Consider the following 14811-nt stretch of genomic DNA (forward strand, 5'->3'; position numbering starts at 1 on the left):
AAAGTGAGGCCGATTGGAGAACGAGAGCCAAAGGAGTTGGATGAGGCTGTACATGAAAGGACAAGGAACGGCCACGGGGTGCACAGCAGTGTCAACCCTAGAGGAGCAAGGGATCCAGCGAGGGAGAGGGATCCAGCGAGGGAGAGGGATCCAGCGATGAGGGATCCAGCGAGGGAGAGGGATCCAGCGAGGGAGAGGGATCCAGCGAGGGATCCAGCGAGGGAGAGGGATCCAGCGAGGGAGAGGGATCCAGCGATGAGGGATCCAGCGAGGGAGAGGGATCCAGCGAGGGAGAGGGATCCAGCGAGGGAGAGGGATCCAGCGATGAGGGATCCAGCGAGGGAGAGGGACCCAGCAAGGGAGAGGGATCCAGCGATGAGGGATCCAGCGAGGGAGAGGGACCCAGCGAGGGAGAGGGATCCAGCGAGGGAGAGGGATCCAGCGAGGGAGAGGGATCCAGCGAGGGAGAGGGACCCAGCGAGGGAGAGGGACCCAGCGAGGGAGAGGGATCCAGCGAGGGAGAGGGATCCAGCGATGAGGGACCCAGCGAGGGAGAGGGACCCAGCGAGGGAGAGGGATCCAGCGAGGGAGAGGGACCCAGCGAGGGAGAGGGATCCAGCAACGAGGGACCCAGCGAGGGAGAGGGATCCGGTGAAAGAGACGGTGTCGGGTAGGTTTCCAGCAAAAGATCCGGTGAGAAGGAGTGATCCACTTCATAGGAGCAGAGGTCAGGGGATGAGTGGCAGTGCTACCTTCACCCCAGAGCCGGATTCGGATGATGTTGCGGTCGCGTTTCTCAGTGCGGAGGACCAGGAGCTCGCCAGGAAGAGGAAGGAGCTGCAGTTGATCGAGGAGGAGATCATACGCAAAAAAACGGCCCTCGCGATGAAGAGAATCACGCCTCACTTACATCCAGAGGACGGCAAGCAGAAGAAGAAGGCGCCACATCGAACGTTTCGAGAAGAGGAAGAGGATGATGTCGCGCCTGGCCAGCCGCCTGCGTTTGAAGGCGCACCTGCGCGTCTTGAAGACAGAGTGGACGCCCTCTTGCAGAACCGGAGACCCTCTAAGGTGAGTGAATCTGCTGTGCACTGAGATGGATAGATACATTTGTCAGTTACACTTTTGTACGCCAAGTAGGCCTATAGAGTCAAGTGTACGATGATAGGCGTTATAGTGGCCCCTAATATAGCCACAGCTATTTCTTTACTGAGAAACTGTCACAAAAACTAAGTAAGTAACACATAGATATATACTTCATAGATCTCCCCCAGGGGGAAATTTGGCAACACAATGCTCTTCCACTTATTTCTACACATTTTTGAGCAGGTCCTTGCCAATCCAGGCGCCGGTCCGAAAGCTGCCTTCCAGCCCCCCACGGCGGCGAAAAGCTTTGAGGAGAGGCCGAGGAACGACGTTTCCACCTGGAGCCATCCGAGGGACGGCCGGAGCCTCCGGTACGCCGAGGAAGACCATCCGTTGAAAAGCAGAGTGAAAGCGCTGATGTGGAGACGCGCTGATGGGGCTGATGGGACCGCGGCCCCTCCCCCGACCGAGCAGGTACGTCCCCTAGAGATCCTCGCCTGGCACGGCGTGAAGGTCCGCTTGACTGTGTCAAAAAAGTAAGTATCTACGCCTTTTGAGAACCAATGTTTCTTTCTCGGGCCTAGTGGCCCATAGGGCAGGAGCCTATCTCCTGTTTCTGTAGCGTGAGGCAGTTTTGAGGTACAAGTCCACCCCCTGGACATGACGCTAGTATGACACTTGACTGTGTGAACGTATATTGCCGTTTCATGTACTCCAGCTATGAAGCAGTAGCTATTTTGTCAGTTAATGTCAGTAAAGGATGGATGGTCACGGTTGGTTCTTGTACCTGTGTTCTGGAAGGTTCTGGAAGGCCAGCTCGATGCCCCCGGCTGGAACCACGTCGAGCCAGAGCCAGAACCGGAGCCAGAACCGGAGCAGGACCCTGCAGCCAAGGGCTTCCAGCGCTTCCTCAACATCCTCAACAAAGGGGTGGACTTGGAGCGGCTGTCGGAGATCGTCAACAAGGCGAGCGGCGAGGAACTGCTCTACGGTGGGCTCCTTCTACCGGACGGCCGCCCCAAAGCGGCCTATCGGCGCGGGATGCCGGGTCACCACGACGGAGCTCCGCGGAGAGACCCCAGCCGCTCCCGAAGCGGAGAGGGAGGAACGGACCCGCGTGTCCCGGACGGACCCCTCGGCGCCGTCGACGATCGAACTCGCTCGCCGCCGAATGAGAGGCCCGTCCGGAGTAGCAAAGCGACGGGCGGCCATTTTGGGTCCGAGTCTCCTTCCCCGGTGAACGACAGGAAGGATGTGAGGCCCGAGGACGAACAGCAGCACGGGCGTCTCCTGGGCGTCCTGCAGACCATCGGCCTGAGCCTCGGCGTGGAGGAGGTGGGCGAGCTGACCGACCGGACCCAGGAGAGGCTGTTTGGGAAGAAGGAGGAGAGGGAGAAGGAGAAGGAGAGGGAGCTTAAGGAGCGGCTGCTTCGGCTCCACAGGTGCTCGTCCTCGTCTTCGTCCTCGAGCGCCTCCAGTCCCAGCCCGCCTCGCGTCTCCTCGGGCAAGGCCTCCGGGGACGGCGGAGAGGAGAGCCGGACCCCTAAACGCAGCCGCTCTAGGGACAGGGGAAGGGATGGGGACGGAGACGGAGACGGAGACGGAGACGGGGACGGGGACGGAGACGGGGACGGAGACAGGGACAGGGACAAGGACAAGGACAGGGACAGGGACAGAGACAGAGGTAAAGACAGAAAAGGAAGTAGAGACAAGGACAGAGACAGAGTTAAAGACAGAAACGGAAGTAGAGACAAGGACAAGGACAGAGACAGAGGTAAAGACAGAAACGGAAGTAAGGACAAGGACAGAGACAGAGGTAAAGACAGAAACGGAAGTAGAGACAAGGACAGGGGTAGAGGTAGGGACAAAAACGGAAGTAGAGACAAGGACAGGGGTAGGGACAGGGACAGATATAGAGGTAGGGACCAGGACAGGGACAGGGGTAGAGGTAGGGACAGGAATAGGGACAGGGACAGAAGTAGGGACAGGAGTAGGGACAGGGACAGAAGTAGGGACAGGGACAGGAGTAGGGACAGGAATAGGGACAGGGACAGAAGTAGGGACAGGAATAGGGACAGGGACAGAAGTAGACACAGGAATAGGGACAGGGACAGAAGTAGGGACAGGAACAGAAGTAGGGACAGGAGTAGGGACAGAAGTAGGGACAGGGACAGAAGTAGGGACAGAAGTAGGGACAGGGACAGAAGTAGGGACCGAAGTAGGGACAGGGACAGAAGTAGGGACAAACGGAGCGCATCCAGAGAGGACCCCAATGGCCGCCGGCACCAGCCCATCTGGATTCCACCTACTCCGACTGCGACGTCCACCTACACCGCAGCCCAGTACTACCAGCACTTAGCATACTACAGCTGCCAATACCCCGGCCTGTACCCCTCAGGGTACCCTTCCTACCCAGCCTACCTGTCGTATTACTATAATAACAACAACAACGTCAACAACAACGTCAACGCGAGTGGCGTCCAGAACGCGTGGCTCAACCCCGACCTCTCCCTGAGCGAGGGCCAGGAGGGCGAGCAGCTGGGGCCCCGCTGCCTGCTGGAGCCCCGGCGGAACCTCCAGCACTGGCTGTCCAATCCGAGCCCGGCCGTCAGACACCTGGTCGACGTCTCCCAGCCAGGGGCCCCGCCGGAGATACCCACGGCCGCAGGGGCCGGGAACGCCAAGACCCCTCGGACGAACAAGAAGACGAAGACGGCGGCGTTGGCGGAGGGCCCCGAGGCGCCGGGCGTAACGCAAGAGGAGATGCAGCTAATGACTGAGGAGGAGATGAGGACAAGACTGAAGAAAAAGGTGTGTGGGACTTTTGAGTTTTAAGAGCGACGCGTCGAGAAATTGTAGAGAATTTAGCAATATGCTAAGTGTGTCTACTAGTGTGACGTAGCTTTTACAGTAACTGAAGATAACCAGCTCACTTTCTTGTTGATATTGAATGTGTCCAAAGTGAAATGTGAAAAACATCCAAGTCACAGAAGCAACACAGAGCTCTTATAGTTATGTTGTTCATTGATTGTCAGCGACAGAATCTGTCTTTAAGTCATTATGAGTGTTCATTTCCAGAGGGTGTAAGATTGAAAAAGTTTCCATTATTTCTCAGCTTGAAGAGTTCAACCTGAAGATGAAGCAGAATCCGGTGAAACCAAAGGAAACGACCTCAGTGGCGGAAGAAATCGACTAACCTGAATGGCTGATTTACTGTGTGTAAGTAAATATTTATTTATGTATTTGTTATATTGTTCAGTAAACAATTGTTTTTTGTATTCTCATAGTGATAAGGAAACATAGTGATCATTGTTTACCTTTTGGGATGTACGTAGGTTTAACGTAGCATACGCTCACAGAACATAGAGAAAGTAGTATTCCGATCGTCATTTCTTCTGATATCGACAGGCCTCCTCCGTACACCATCTTCAAGACAAACCTGAAACCTCCAATCCAACCGGACAGCGTGGATAAGGGCTGCCTCACACACTCTGTCCTACCAGCAATGCTTTCATCTGATCACGGCATAATCTTAAATTCTTTGGATATCTTCCAAGCCATATGAAACGACTGTACATACAGTAACATTAGAACATGTTATTGAGATGATAGTTCCAGCCAGCCGATCAGTTTGTCAGTGTTTATGCATGGTCAGTTGGTCTTAATCTGTAGGCTACTGTGTATGGGATGGTATGAGAGTGTAGTTAAATGGCAGTTGAAATTGTTTTAATTTCATAGTTCTGTTATAAGTTAACTGTGAGCTTTTTTGTAAATACTACATTGCAAATACTGTATCTTAAAAATTGTGGTGATTTAGTCTATATTTCTACTAAAATATTTTTCTTCTACCTGACAGTGTCTGACTTTCTCTTCATCCGATGGTACTTAAAGATCAGTATATGATTTTGTGCAGTGTATTCCCATATGTAATATGTACGATCTCTGTTTTTCAAAGGTGCTGTATTACACATCAAATGTTAAAGGCTGATTTTTATTGCACACGTCGCAGAACACAAGTACAACACAAATACAATTTACAGATCTCGCAATGTCCAGACATCTTTTCAAATACAGTGGTTTTGTAACAAAACCAAGTCAAATACAAATAAATTACACAACTAGTCAAACAAAAAAGGAGTCTCTTGAAACGCCCTGATCCAAAGTGTCACATTTCCCCACTCCTGTGTTGAGTGCCATACTTGTTGCCCTAATATCTAACGTTATGAAGTGTGTGTGTGTGTGTGTGTGTGTTAGGTATTCAAAGCTCATCCCTCTCCTCTCCCTCACACATGCAGGCAGCCCTCTGGCTGTTCATGTAGGGCCTGCAGCCCAGGGTCCACACCGTGTTGAACAAGGTGTCTGCTACCGCCTCGCACGCTGTGGACAGAGAAAGAGACCAGATGAGTCACCAGCACGTTATGTACTCTGTAGCTGTAGTATCATTCAAGCGTATATTTTCCAGAACCTTTTTTTTTTTTTTTTTTCCCATTTGTGTATATAATGTACATGAGGATATTAAATCTTAAGATCATGCTGAATATAGTTCTGCTATAGATGACATGGTTAGGTTATACCCTAAAGCATAGTCTTGAAGTTCAGAAAAACGTTTCAAATTTATAGATAACGAAAAAAAAGGCAGCCTGCATTTTGATCCTACTGACCTTCGACCTTTGACACGAACCCGAGGCTCTTCTTGAGGTCGGAGCAGATGCTGTGGAGGCACCAGCGGAACTTGGAGTCGCAGCGGTACTTGTTGGAGCCGCACGTGTCGTAACACATGTCCAGCTGATTGCAGCACTTGGTCATGGCGGGGATGCCCAGATCCATCTGGCGTAACGTCACAGGACAAAGGTGGTGAGGCGGTGTCCCTGTGGCACTATGTCCTGTACTCTTGAATCTCTCTAAGATCTGAGATCTATCACTTTTGTCATTGTGTTAACACGCAAAAAAAGCTACAGACCAAAGCTGTGTACTGTTACCGCGAGTAAGACTTATGGTTTGTATCACAATGGGCTTGTACTGTGTGTGTGTGTGTGTGTGTGTGTGTGTGTGTGTGTGTGTGTGTGTGTGTGTGTGTGTGTGTGTGTGTGTTCTCTACCGATACTAACCGAATTGGGTACAGGCAGTCCCATGAAGTAGGAGCTGCAGCCGTTGGGCTCGGGCGTCTCGTAGTTGGGCCGAGGGAGTGGGGCTTTACCTGGGAGAAACAGCGGGATGTCGTTAGCAGAGTTTACCGGTTCTAATCGGACCCAGCAAAGAGAACTCACATGGTGTTAAGTTTATTTTTAGTTCATGCTGCAACACAAAATGCCTCTTAGAGAACATTAGTGTTTTCTCTATGTCAACAGACCTCGGAGGGAGATTATCAGGTCAGTGAAAACAAACTCATTGAAATCTGTTAGGAAAAGTATTTCACAGTCCCCCTCTCATCATCACTCATCTCAGCTCATAGTCCACTTTCAGGTGCGCTGTCTGCCTTCATCATCTTTATCAGTAAGTTGATAAACGGTACTACTCATGCCAGATGAAATCACAGTGTGTACTCAGTCATGTAGTCATGGGGTCTGTTTAAGGACTTTGGGGAGTGTCATAGATATATCAGTGGTCATGATATGACTTGTTAAGAAGACATGACAAAAAAAAAATGAAATTAGTAATTAGTCTTTGACAGTTAACCTCAAGTCAGGGCTGCCAAAGGTGGTGGGTGTTGGGCCTACCCTGTTTATTATGTCCGAGTCATGTTAAAATGTAAAATCGTCCATTTGCTACAAAACAGCCCCGACTTTAAGAAACCAAAAACTCGATTCAAGTCATCATATCCTCCTACAGAACAACACTTACCGTAGCGACATTTGTGCTGGCACACTCCATCTCGTCCGCCAAGCAGCTCGAGCATGGAGTCGAAGTATCCGTTGACCGCCTCGAAGGACCCCCTGAGAGAGTTCAGCCCCCAGTCTGAGTCTTCCTCCTCGGCTCCTTCCTGCGGGGTGTCTGCCTGGGCTGCTTCCTCCGGAGGTGGGGAGTCAGTCTCCTGGCTGAGGGCCCCGTGAACACAGAGGCCCAGAACCAGGAGCGCGATCGCGGCCCGGTATAGCATCCTGTAAGGCTAGGAAGGTGGAGAGTTAGGGGTGGATTTGAGAGGTAGTGCCCGTACGAGTTCAGATGGGGAGACTGAGAGGAGGGCAAACACGTAGCAGGGAGTCTTGTCTGCATCAGCGGGACCTGGACTTTGAGACTCACACCAGGGACAGGCTCCACTGTGGAAGTACAAAGTTCAGCCTCCTATCTGAGGCATTTTTATTATCTTTTCTTTTTTTTAATGAACATTTGCATTGAATGTGTTGTTTATCAGCTTCAGCATTTGTTTGTTATCAGAATGGAATTCACTGAGTTCATGTCAAGTTTGTGAAAAGTAGACACCTGTGTCATTGTCCCCTTATGATAAATCAATCATTATCATGTGCAACTCACATCAATTCTTCTATTCTAAAATATTAATTAGTTGTATGTTTAATATAGTTATACTGGAACTGTGCATGCATTTCAAAGCATTTAGGCTGAATGCACAGATGGTTTGTGCGTAGTGAAACAGAATGTGAGCTCGTGAGATCAGGATGGTCTCGCGAGGCTACAGATCGTTTCTGTTAAAAGGAGACCAGGGTGCTTTTATTTTGAAACGTGAGAAGTAGGCGGCGACTAAGTAAACGTGCACGGAAGTAGACAACGAAAACATGAAGTCCTCCAGCAAGTGGAAGCACGATTTTCAGTGATCCACCAAATTGTAATATTTGCACCTCAAAGTAATTTAGCTAGCTTTATGATCATGGAAGCAGCGAACCAGAGAAGCATCTAAAAACTTGTGAAGTTCTATAAAACTAGAAGTGCGAGCGCAAAACTAGTCACGGGTTCCTCACATAACGGGTTCCACCAGCCTAGAGTTTTTGTAGTTCTCGAATGTCACTGGAAAGTGGATCTTGAAGGTGAATCGTCTTTAGAACTATCTCACAGTTCTAGAACACGAAGTGGCAGTTTCAAAAACCAACATTCTATTCCAAAGCTACGGCTGTTGTACGTGAACCCAGCTTCAGTTGACGCTCACGTTTGTTAGCTAGCTAGGTGAGTTACGTGAGCTAGCTGTGGCGTGGTGATCAACTCCAACGAGGCGTTACTCCGACCAAACTTCGTATGTATCAAGATTCAAGCTAGCTAGCCAGATTCAAGCTAGCCAGCCAGGCAAGATGGCATTTGCCAAACTCTTCACCAGTCTAACGTTACCGACTGAAGATGTCACGCCCCCACGTGAGCCTGTCTCGACCATGGAGAGGTAGGTGATGGAGCATTAATAGCTGATAACTGACTATTATTACCCAGCAAACACGCAACGTCAGGGAGACGTTCAGATCACGTCTTAATAACGTCCGTCTGTCCAGAACCCCGTGTGTTCGTCTGCTGGACCCCTCAATATTCACACGTCTGGCTTGGACCCCTCTAAGACGTCTGTGGACGTGCAGAACGGGTCCAATATCTGAACGTTAAAAAAAACATTCATTCTGGCTCCTAATGGGATGTCTTTGGACGTCCGAAAAAGACAAAAAAGACGTCTTTTAGACGTGTCTTTGCTCAGTGGGTACGTCCTACTTGTTTAATAGTGTGTGAGTCAATATGTGTTTTGTTACATGTTTTTAAACCTTAACCCCTGCACCCTTATTTAAATGCGGATTCTTCTACAAATGGCAAATAAACTCTCTGACTCTAACAGTAGCTAGCTAACGTTATATGCGTAACGTTAGTATGTTTTTTTTTCTTTTGATGCAATTCCTTGACCTTTATTATGTTCAATCTAAGGGAGGAGGGCGAACTGGGGAAGAGGAAGAGGAATAAAAAGAAGAAGAAGACAGAAACCCAGCAGGTGACGTAAATCATAACGTTTTGACAGTGCTTATAGAAAGGTCAGCTAGTCAATGCAAAACCAGACTAGCACTAACAGATAAAACCCTATTTTTGTAACGTTGGCCTAATTTAGCTCTAAACGCACCATTTAGAAATCAATCAATCAATCAATCAAAGCTTTATTTGTATAGCGCATTTCATACCCAGAGGCAATACAATGCGCTTTACAGAGAACAAGGGAGGTGGGTATACGACCCACCCCTACATATTCCAGAGGGAAGCCAGATAAGTGAGCTGTAAAAATTCTTCCCTGACCCCTCTCAACGAGGCGATCGAGCAAGCTCCTGGAGTATGTTTGTCTACCAGATAAGAACATTTATAAAGCAATAAATTACATTAAATTACATTTTCCGAGTAAGAGAAGCTAAAAAACAACATAGGAGAGACATGGCAAATACTGGTGTGTGTTTGCTATGGCCCAGGCCTAAAGCCGGAAGTGGGCTGGTGTGTGTCTGTGTGTGTGTGTGTTAACTAAATGCTACGACATCCACAGCAGACACAGGGGTATCTATCGGACTCAGGGAGGTCTGCTGGTGACAGTGGGGCATCCACTGGACCTGGTTAGAAGATAGGAGGGAAAGATAGCGTGGCATCACGACACCACAGTGAAATAACATTCTGTGTGTGTGTGTGTGTGTGTTTCCTGTGCAGAGTCCATCCAAAGAGCCCGAGAGGATCAGCAACAACCAAAAAAAAACCCATATGTCACAGACGGCCCAGAGGCCAGATGCCATAGACAACCAATCGAAGACGCTACACAATAAGCAACCAGGCCTGGACTTCAGCAAAGAACTGGACCTCTATAGACGTTCTGACCAGGGTCCAGGCTGGCCGCAGAAGAGGAAGAAGTGGGACCCAAAACAGCAGAGCCAGAGCAACTGGCGAGGAAACTCTACCGACGGATACGGCAATCAAGCTAACAGGTCCAGAGGCTTCCACGCATCCACGAGAGGCCGAGGTTTCGCGGACGGAGGCGGACAGCGGGCCGGTAGAGGCCGGGGCTGGACTCGGAGGGGCAGTGATTCGCCCAGGATGACGGAGGATAGTTCCAGGGCGGGCGGCGGGAGCACAGACCAGAGGGGCCACCAGAGGGGCCACCAGAGGGGCCACCAGAGGGGTCACCAGAGGGGTCACCTTCGAGGCGCCGACCGCTCTCAGAGAGGGGATCAGACTCGGCGGTGCCGAGGTGGCGGGAAGCCTCCGGGGAAGGTATTTAAAGTTCAGCGTCGCATCGCTTTAGCCGTTAGCATCGGAGGATGTTTTTCTCTGTTTCTATTGTATATATTTGATTTCAAATTGGTGACTTGGCAACATTTGTATTACCCCTTCACCCAGGCCCCTGTGGTGGAGTTTAAAAGACGCATGACACAGGAGTTCAAGGACCAGAACGCAGTCGAGATGGATGGGAAGTTGATCTGTAAACATTTCCTCAGGGGAAATTGTCTCAAGGCAGGTTTTTCATCCAACAATCTAAGTTTGTCTTCGATCCATCATATAATTCTACAAATGGTGCTGGGTGATTAAATGTCATGTGACCATGTTATGTCATGACTCCATGTATTGTCACGGTGACGGCTTTGGTTCATTTGTTTTCCCCAAAAGGTTGATGAATGTCAGCTCGAACACCCAGTGGCTCTCAAAAATAACATGCTCAAAGAAGCGTGCAAGTTCTACATCCGGGGGTATTGCTTCAGCGGAGAGAGCTGCCCATACATGCACCATATCCTTTTACCTGGCTATAACCTCCTGGTTATAACTTCCTCATTCAATGACAGAACAACACATGGCTGTAATCAGGAAGGAGCTATCACTGTCATTTGTTATTTACTTAACAGAGTAGCCACAGGCTTTCCCGTGCAAGTACTTCCACTCGCGAGGAGGGTGTTTCTGTGGAGACCGGTGCAGGTTTTCCCATGAACCCCTGACTGACCTCACGAGACGACTGCTGAACGAGGTCAGTGGGTCCATCTGACTGGCTTCATCAAACGGGGATATTGTGAACGTTTTCTTATGTTTTACCTGGTTTGCGTTTAGAATGGTTTCTTTCCTTTACTTTATTCAGTTTATTTTTTACAGGGACAATGCACACCGATCAACAATTTTAGGAACATTTTAGTAAATGAGCCCTCATAGTAAATGTGCCAGTGTTAGCTGGGTAGCTAGTTTTCAACTGCTGTTGAACTGCATCTTGCACTTAACTGCACTTAACTGCAAGATGTTAAGTGCTGGATAAAAACAGTAAGAACATCACCAGAATGTTTTTGAAATGTTTTGTATTCCCAGAAGGGAAGCTGTTTATGAAGTTTTGCGTTCTGCCCACATAGGCATTGAAAAGGGAAAAAGAGGAAAAGGAGTTGATGTTGGCTCAGTCAATGAACACGGACCAACCGATGACCACCGAGGATGCCATGACCTCTGACCCGTCCAAGCCTGCCACGGACATACTCCTGAATCCTTTAAGGTGACTACAAGACTCGGAGTAGTTTCACATTATTGCAGTAATAGCGGCATACTTTAACAGTGTAACGGATAACCTTTTCTTGGCTCTACCTTCATACAAACCACCTTCGCTGTAAAAGGCAACTGTATTGTTGACTAACTGTTTTGCCATGTTCGATAGGATTATCACCTATTACATTTATGTTTGGATTTCAGGCTAAGTTTTTACAACAGCTCCTGCCCATCTGGGCCAGATGCAGAGAAGACTGCCCCCTTGTGGAACAAAGCGGTATCACCAGAGGCTGCAGAGAAGGAGACCCATCATACCTACTCCCCTCCTGCCCTCAACCCTCCCCCAAGTCCTCCTGACTTCAAGGAGCCGGTCTCCTATTCCATCGAGGCTGTTCTTGGGTCCCGCAGACCTGTCGACGCACCCAAACCCTACGGCGTTCTCACTCCCCCCATCGGCCGGCCGTCTCCGGGACATTCCTCCCGGCGGTCCCCCGATCGTACCTCAAGCTCTGCGGACCGCCAGGGAAAAGCGGCCGAGCTTCTCGGATCACACGGACATCAGGAAGAACCTCCCCGCGGCCTCTTTGCGGGCGCCGTCGCCGGGGCCTCCGGTGCCCGACTTACAGCGGCGACAAAAAGATCCGCGGACGGCGTTGACGTTTCTAATTCAGACGAGACTGTCGTCGGATCTAACGAGCCCTTTGAAACGCATTACCAAAAGCTTTTTTCAAGCCCAGGCGGTCAGACCTCCTTCCCGCATCGTGGAGCGAACAGGTGCCCCGATCCTCCCCGTACCGCCCACGGCTGTAAAGGACCCGTCTCCCGTCCAGATAAGAGTGCGTTAGGGACTCAAAAGTTCCTCAGCCTTTTCGCGGGTCCCATCTGCCAGGCGACTGCTCCCAAACGCCCCGCACAGACAAAACCACATACCCTGACGACTCCGCCCGGTCCCCCAGAACAGACGCGGACCCCTCATCCTCCAAGAGCCAGGGACGGTAAGAGGAAGATTTCTCATTTCGTTGAGACAGTAGTATCCAGCAAACCCCTTAAAACGCCTTTCGCAAGCCTCTTTTCAAGTCCAATCGGTCAGAACTCCACTCCCCAACCTCCAAATCCCACAATTCCAGATACTCGTACGACTCCATCTTGTCACGAAGACTCCATACATACCCCAGCTCCTCCTCCTCCTAGCCCCAGAGAAAACAAAGTTAAGCCCTCAAAGTCACCCTTTCATAATCTCTTTTTGGGCCTCGATGACCAGTCCACCACCCACACCCCTCCATTTGAGAAGTCACCCAATCCTACCAGCTCCTCAAGTCGGAAGGGGGAGGTTCCTTGTTCACTCGAGTCACACAAGCCCCTGGACAAACCTTTCTGCAGCCTCTTCGCCAGCCCCATCAGCGAGGCCGCCACCCCTCGGTCTCCAACACGGACCAAACCAGAACCCGTCAACACCAAGGCCAAAGTCAGCCTGCCAGACCCTACATCAGACAGAGGTAAGAGGGGCTGCTTTCAAACTAGGCCAACTTGTCATTCTGTGTGCATGTTTAGAACTATAGATTTTGAATTAAAAACATTTCATCTGGTCTCTTCAGAACCAGCTAAAACCAATTCAGTTTTGAAGAGCCTTTTTCGGCGCCTAAGTCCATGCCGCCATGAGGGGGAGCAAGAGGGCGGTCAGAAGCTTAAAGGCTGTAAAGCCACTGGTATGTTCACATTCACTTTCATTTTACTAGATATCTAGTCATTGCAATAGTTGTGAAGTTTTGTGCGGTTTCTGGTTTCCCCGCTAACATTGCTACATAGTTTTTTTCTTCCTTTATCTATAAGCAAATTAACTGGATTCATCCTTTATGAACACAACAATATTGGGGCTCATTTGCCAATACAGCAGGTGGATAGAGAAAAATATAATATTAAACTGCTTCAATAATACAGTCACAATATATGACCATCACACTGGAGTTTACAAGACCCGTTTTGCTGCTTCTCAGGAAGCGATGCCTTGGGCCTCAGTGATGAGTGCAAAAGCACCAGAGGATCTGCCTGCACTGACAACCACAGGCGGAAAGAGGCGGAGGAGAGGATGGAAGAGGACGAGGGACAGGCGGACGACAAGAAGGCGCCAGAGGGGAGTGATGCGAGGGACGAGCCGGCGGCGATCCCATCGACGTCTCGTTTGTCTCTTAGCGGCCCTCCCCCTCGAGGACCGCCCCCTGACGATCTCACGCCCCTCTCCCACCACCCTCGGTACCCCGACCCCGACTCGAAAGCCGTCGGACCTCGGCCTCCCCCGCGAGACTCCATCTCCCAGGGGGCCGCGGTAGCGCAGCGCCCTCCCCACCGGAGTCACATCCATGCGGGTGCTTCCGGCTTCCACAATCTACCCATCCGACCTTTGGCGCCGATGACACGACCTCACCCCAAGCCTAGGAAACTCACCCCGGCGCCGCAGCAAACCAGGGGCCAAATTGAGTACGGGACTGCCAGACCACTGAAAGACCTTTTTAGTACTTTTGACCCCACAGCGTCACCTTTTGGCCAGCACGATGAAAACTTCCACACAGTGTAAACAAAATTTAAAGACGCTCATAGTTTTGGAGACGCATTGGTACGTGAGAGATAATAAAGATATTTAACGGTAAATGAATGTGGATCAGTGGACTCTTTGCTCCCTGACAATTTAGGTTCACTTTTAGCTAACTTCAGTTGACCATACAGTAGTAACAAAAATAGTGCACGTTTTACCGTTTATAACAGTCAATTGGCTATAAACCTTTTTACAGCACTTATAAAAGCACTTGTAAAAGTGTTTAAACATATTAGGCTCCTCGGAGTCATGATAATCAGAATATGCACATGGAATGGTGTAATAACTAATCTTTATTCCCAACAGATTGTGCAGTGTCATAACACTACTGCATGGTTATAATTTGTACATGTCCACATTGTTTAGGATTAAGATCTGACCATTACCATCTTAAACATGTTTTTTTCATTTGACTTTCTCTGCATTGTGGAATGCTCCCTGAACACTTTAATGTGACTGCCCAAGTGAATTAATAAACACATGAACAAAATGTATGCACAGAATTATTCAGACTTTGATACATACATTTTAATTATACAGTTGTGGTCAAAAGTTTACATACACTTGTAACATGTATGCGTCATGGTAGTCAAGAGTTTCCAATAATTTCTACAACTCTTATATTTCTGTGATGGAGTGATTGGAGTACATACTTCTCTGTTACTATGGTAACAGTGTGACCAAATGCTGTGTCAAAAATATACATACAGCAAAACAAATGATCAATGTTGGTG

General features: G+C 49.5%; 3 protein-coding genes across 4 annotated transcripts; 2 read left to right on the plus strand and 1 right to left on the minus strand.

Moving 5' to 3' along the window:
• Nucleotides 1-494: 494 nt before the first annotated feature.
• Nucleotides 495-4886, plus strand: LOC311311700 (uncharacterized protein). The gene is made up of 5 exons (XM_084441454.1): nucleotides 495-1071; nucleotides 1330-1560; nucleotides 1888-3897; nucleotides 4202-4305; nucleotides 4495-4886. The coding sequence occupies exons 1-4, from the start codon at nucleotides 535-537 to the stop codon at nucleotides 4280-4282; spliced, it is 2859 nt and encodes a 952-aa protein (XP_084297580.1). The 5' UTR covers nucleotides 495-534; the 3' UTR covers nucleotides 4283-4305; nucleotides 4495-4886.
• Nucleotides 4887-5058: 172 nt separating this feature from the next.
• LOC311311538 (group XIIB secretory phospholipase A2-like protein) lies at nucleotides 5059-7278 on the minus strand. Its single transcript, XM_084441279.1, has 4 exons — nucleotides 6928-7278; nucleotides 6195-6283; nucleotides 5748-5913; nucleotides 5059-5463 (listed from the first exon to the last, which is right to left on the minus strand). The coding sequence occupies exons 1-4, from the start codon at nucleotides 7181-7183 to the stop codon at nucleotides 5345-5347; spliced, it is 630 nt and encodes a 209-aa protein (XP_084297405.1). The 5' UTR covers nucleotides 7184-7278; the 3' UTR covers nucleotides 5059-5344.
• A 550-nt stretch (nucleotides 7279-7828) lies between these two features.
• Nucleotides 7829-14533, plus strand: LOC311311440 (uncharacterized protein). 2 transcript variants are annotated; one of them, XM_084441156.1, is made up of 9 exons: nucleotides 7829-8414; nucleotides 8939-8995; nucleotides 9688-10245; nucleotides 10372-10485; nucleotides 10639-10990; nucleotides 11361-11497; nucleotides 11692-12983; nucleotides 13083-13193; nucleotides 13482-14533. In XM_084441156.1, exons 6-9 carry the CDS (start codon nucleotides 11394-11396, stop codon nucleotides 14057-14059), a joined length of 2085 nt encoding a protein of 694 aa, XP_084297282.1. In that variant the 5' UTR covers nucleotides 7829-8414; nucleotides 8939-8995; nucleotides 9688-10245; nucleotides 10372-10485; nucleotides 10639-10990; nucleotides 11361-11393; the 3' UTR covers nucleotides 14060-14533. The 2 variants fall into 2 exon arrangements, with proteins under 2 accessions (XP_084297282.1, XP_084297281.1); XM_084441155.1 differs by having other exon boundaries at nucleotides 7829-8410; nucleotides 8932-8995.
• Nucleotides 14534-14811: the final 278 nt, after the last annotated feature.

The sequence above is a fragment of the Borostomias antarcticus genome (assembly GCF_949987555.1).
Source record: "Borostomias antarcticus genome assembly, chromosome: 7".
NCBI lineage: Eukaryota > Metazoa > Chordata > Actinopteri > Stomiiformes > Stomiidae > Borostomias > Borostomias antarcticus.

Bases quoted from the DNA above. Each gene is read 5' to 3' on its own strand.
- LOC311311538 (XM_084441279.1), bottom strand. From the start codon at position 7,183: ATGCTATACCGGGCCGCGATCGCGCTCCTGGTTCTGGGCCTCTGTGTT. The intron at 6,284-6,927 runs GTAAGTGTTGTT...TGTTTCTCCCAG, and splicing joins CCAGCACAAATGTCGCTACG to GTAAAGCCCCACTCCCTCGG. The intron at 5,914-6,194 runs GTTAGTATCGGT...ACGTTACGCCAG, and splicing joins GACTGCCTGTACCCAATTCG to ATGGATCTGGGCATCCCCGC.
- LOC311311700 (XM_084441454.1), top strand. From the start codon at position 535: ATGAGGGACCCAGCGAGGGAGAGGGACCCAGCGAGGGAGAGGGATCCA. The intron at 1,072-1,329 runs GTGAGTGAATCT...ATTTTTGAGCAG, and splicing joins AGAACCGGAGACCCTCTAAG to GTCCTTGCCAATCCAGGCGC. The intron at 3,898-4,201 runs GTGTGTGGGACT...ATTATTTCTCAG, and splicing joins GGACAAGACTGAAGAAAAAG to CTTGAAGAGTTCAACCTGAA.
- LOC311311440 (XM_084441156.1), top strand. From the start codon at position 11,394: ATGTTGGCTCAGTCAATGAACACGGACCAACCGATGACCACCGAGGAT. The intron at 11,498-11,691 runs GTGACTACAAGA...TTTGGATTTCAG, and splicing joins ATACTCCTGAATCCTTTAAG to GCTAAGTTTTTACAACAGCT. The intron at 13,194-13,481 runs GTATGTTCACAT...GCTGCTTCTCAG, and splicing joins TAAAGGCTGTAAAGCCACTG to GAAGCGATGCCTTGGGCCTC.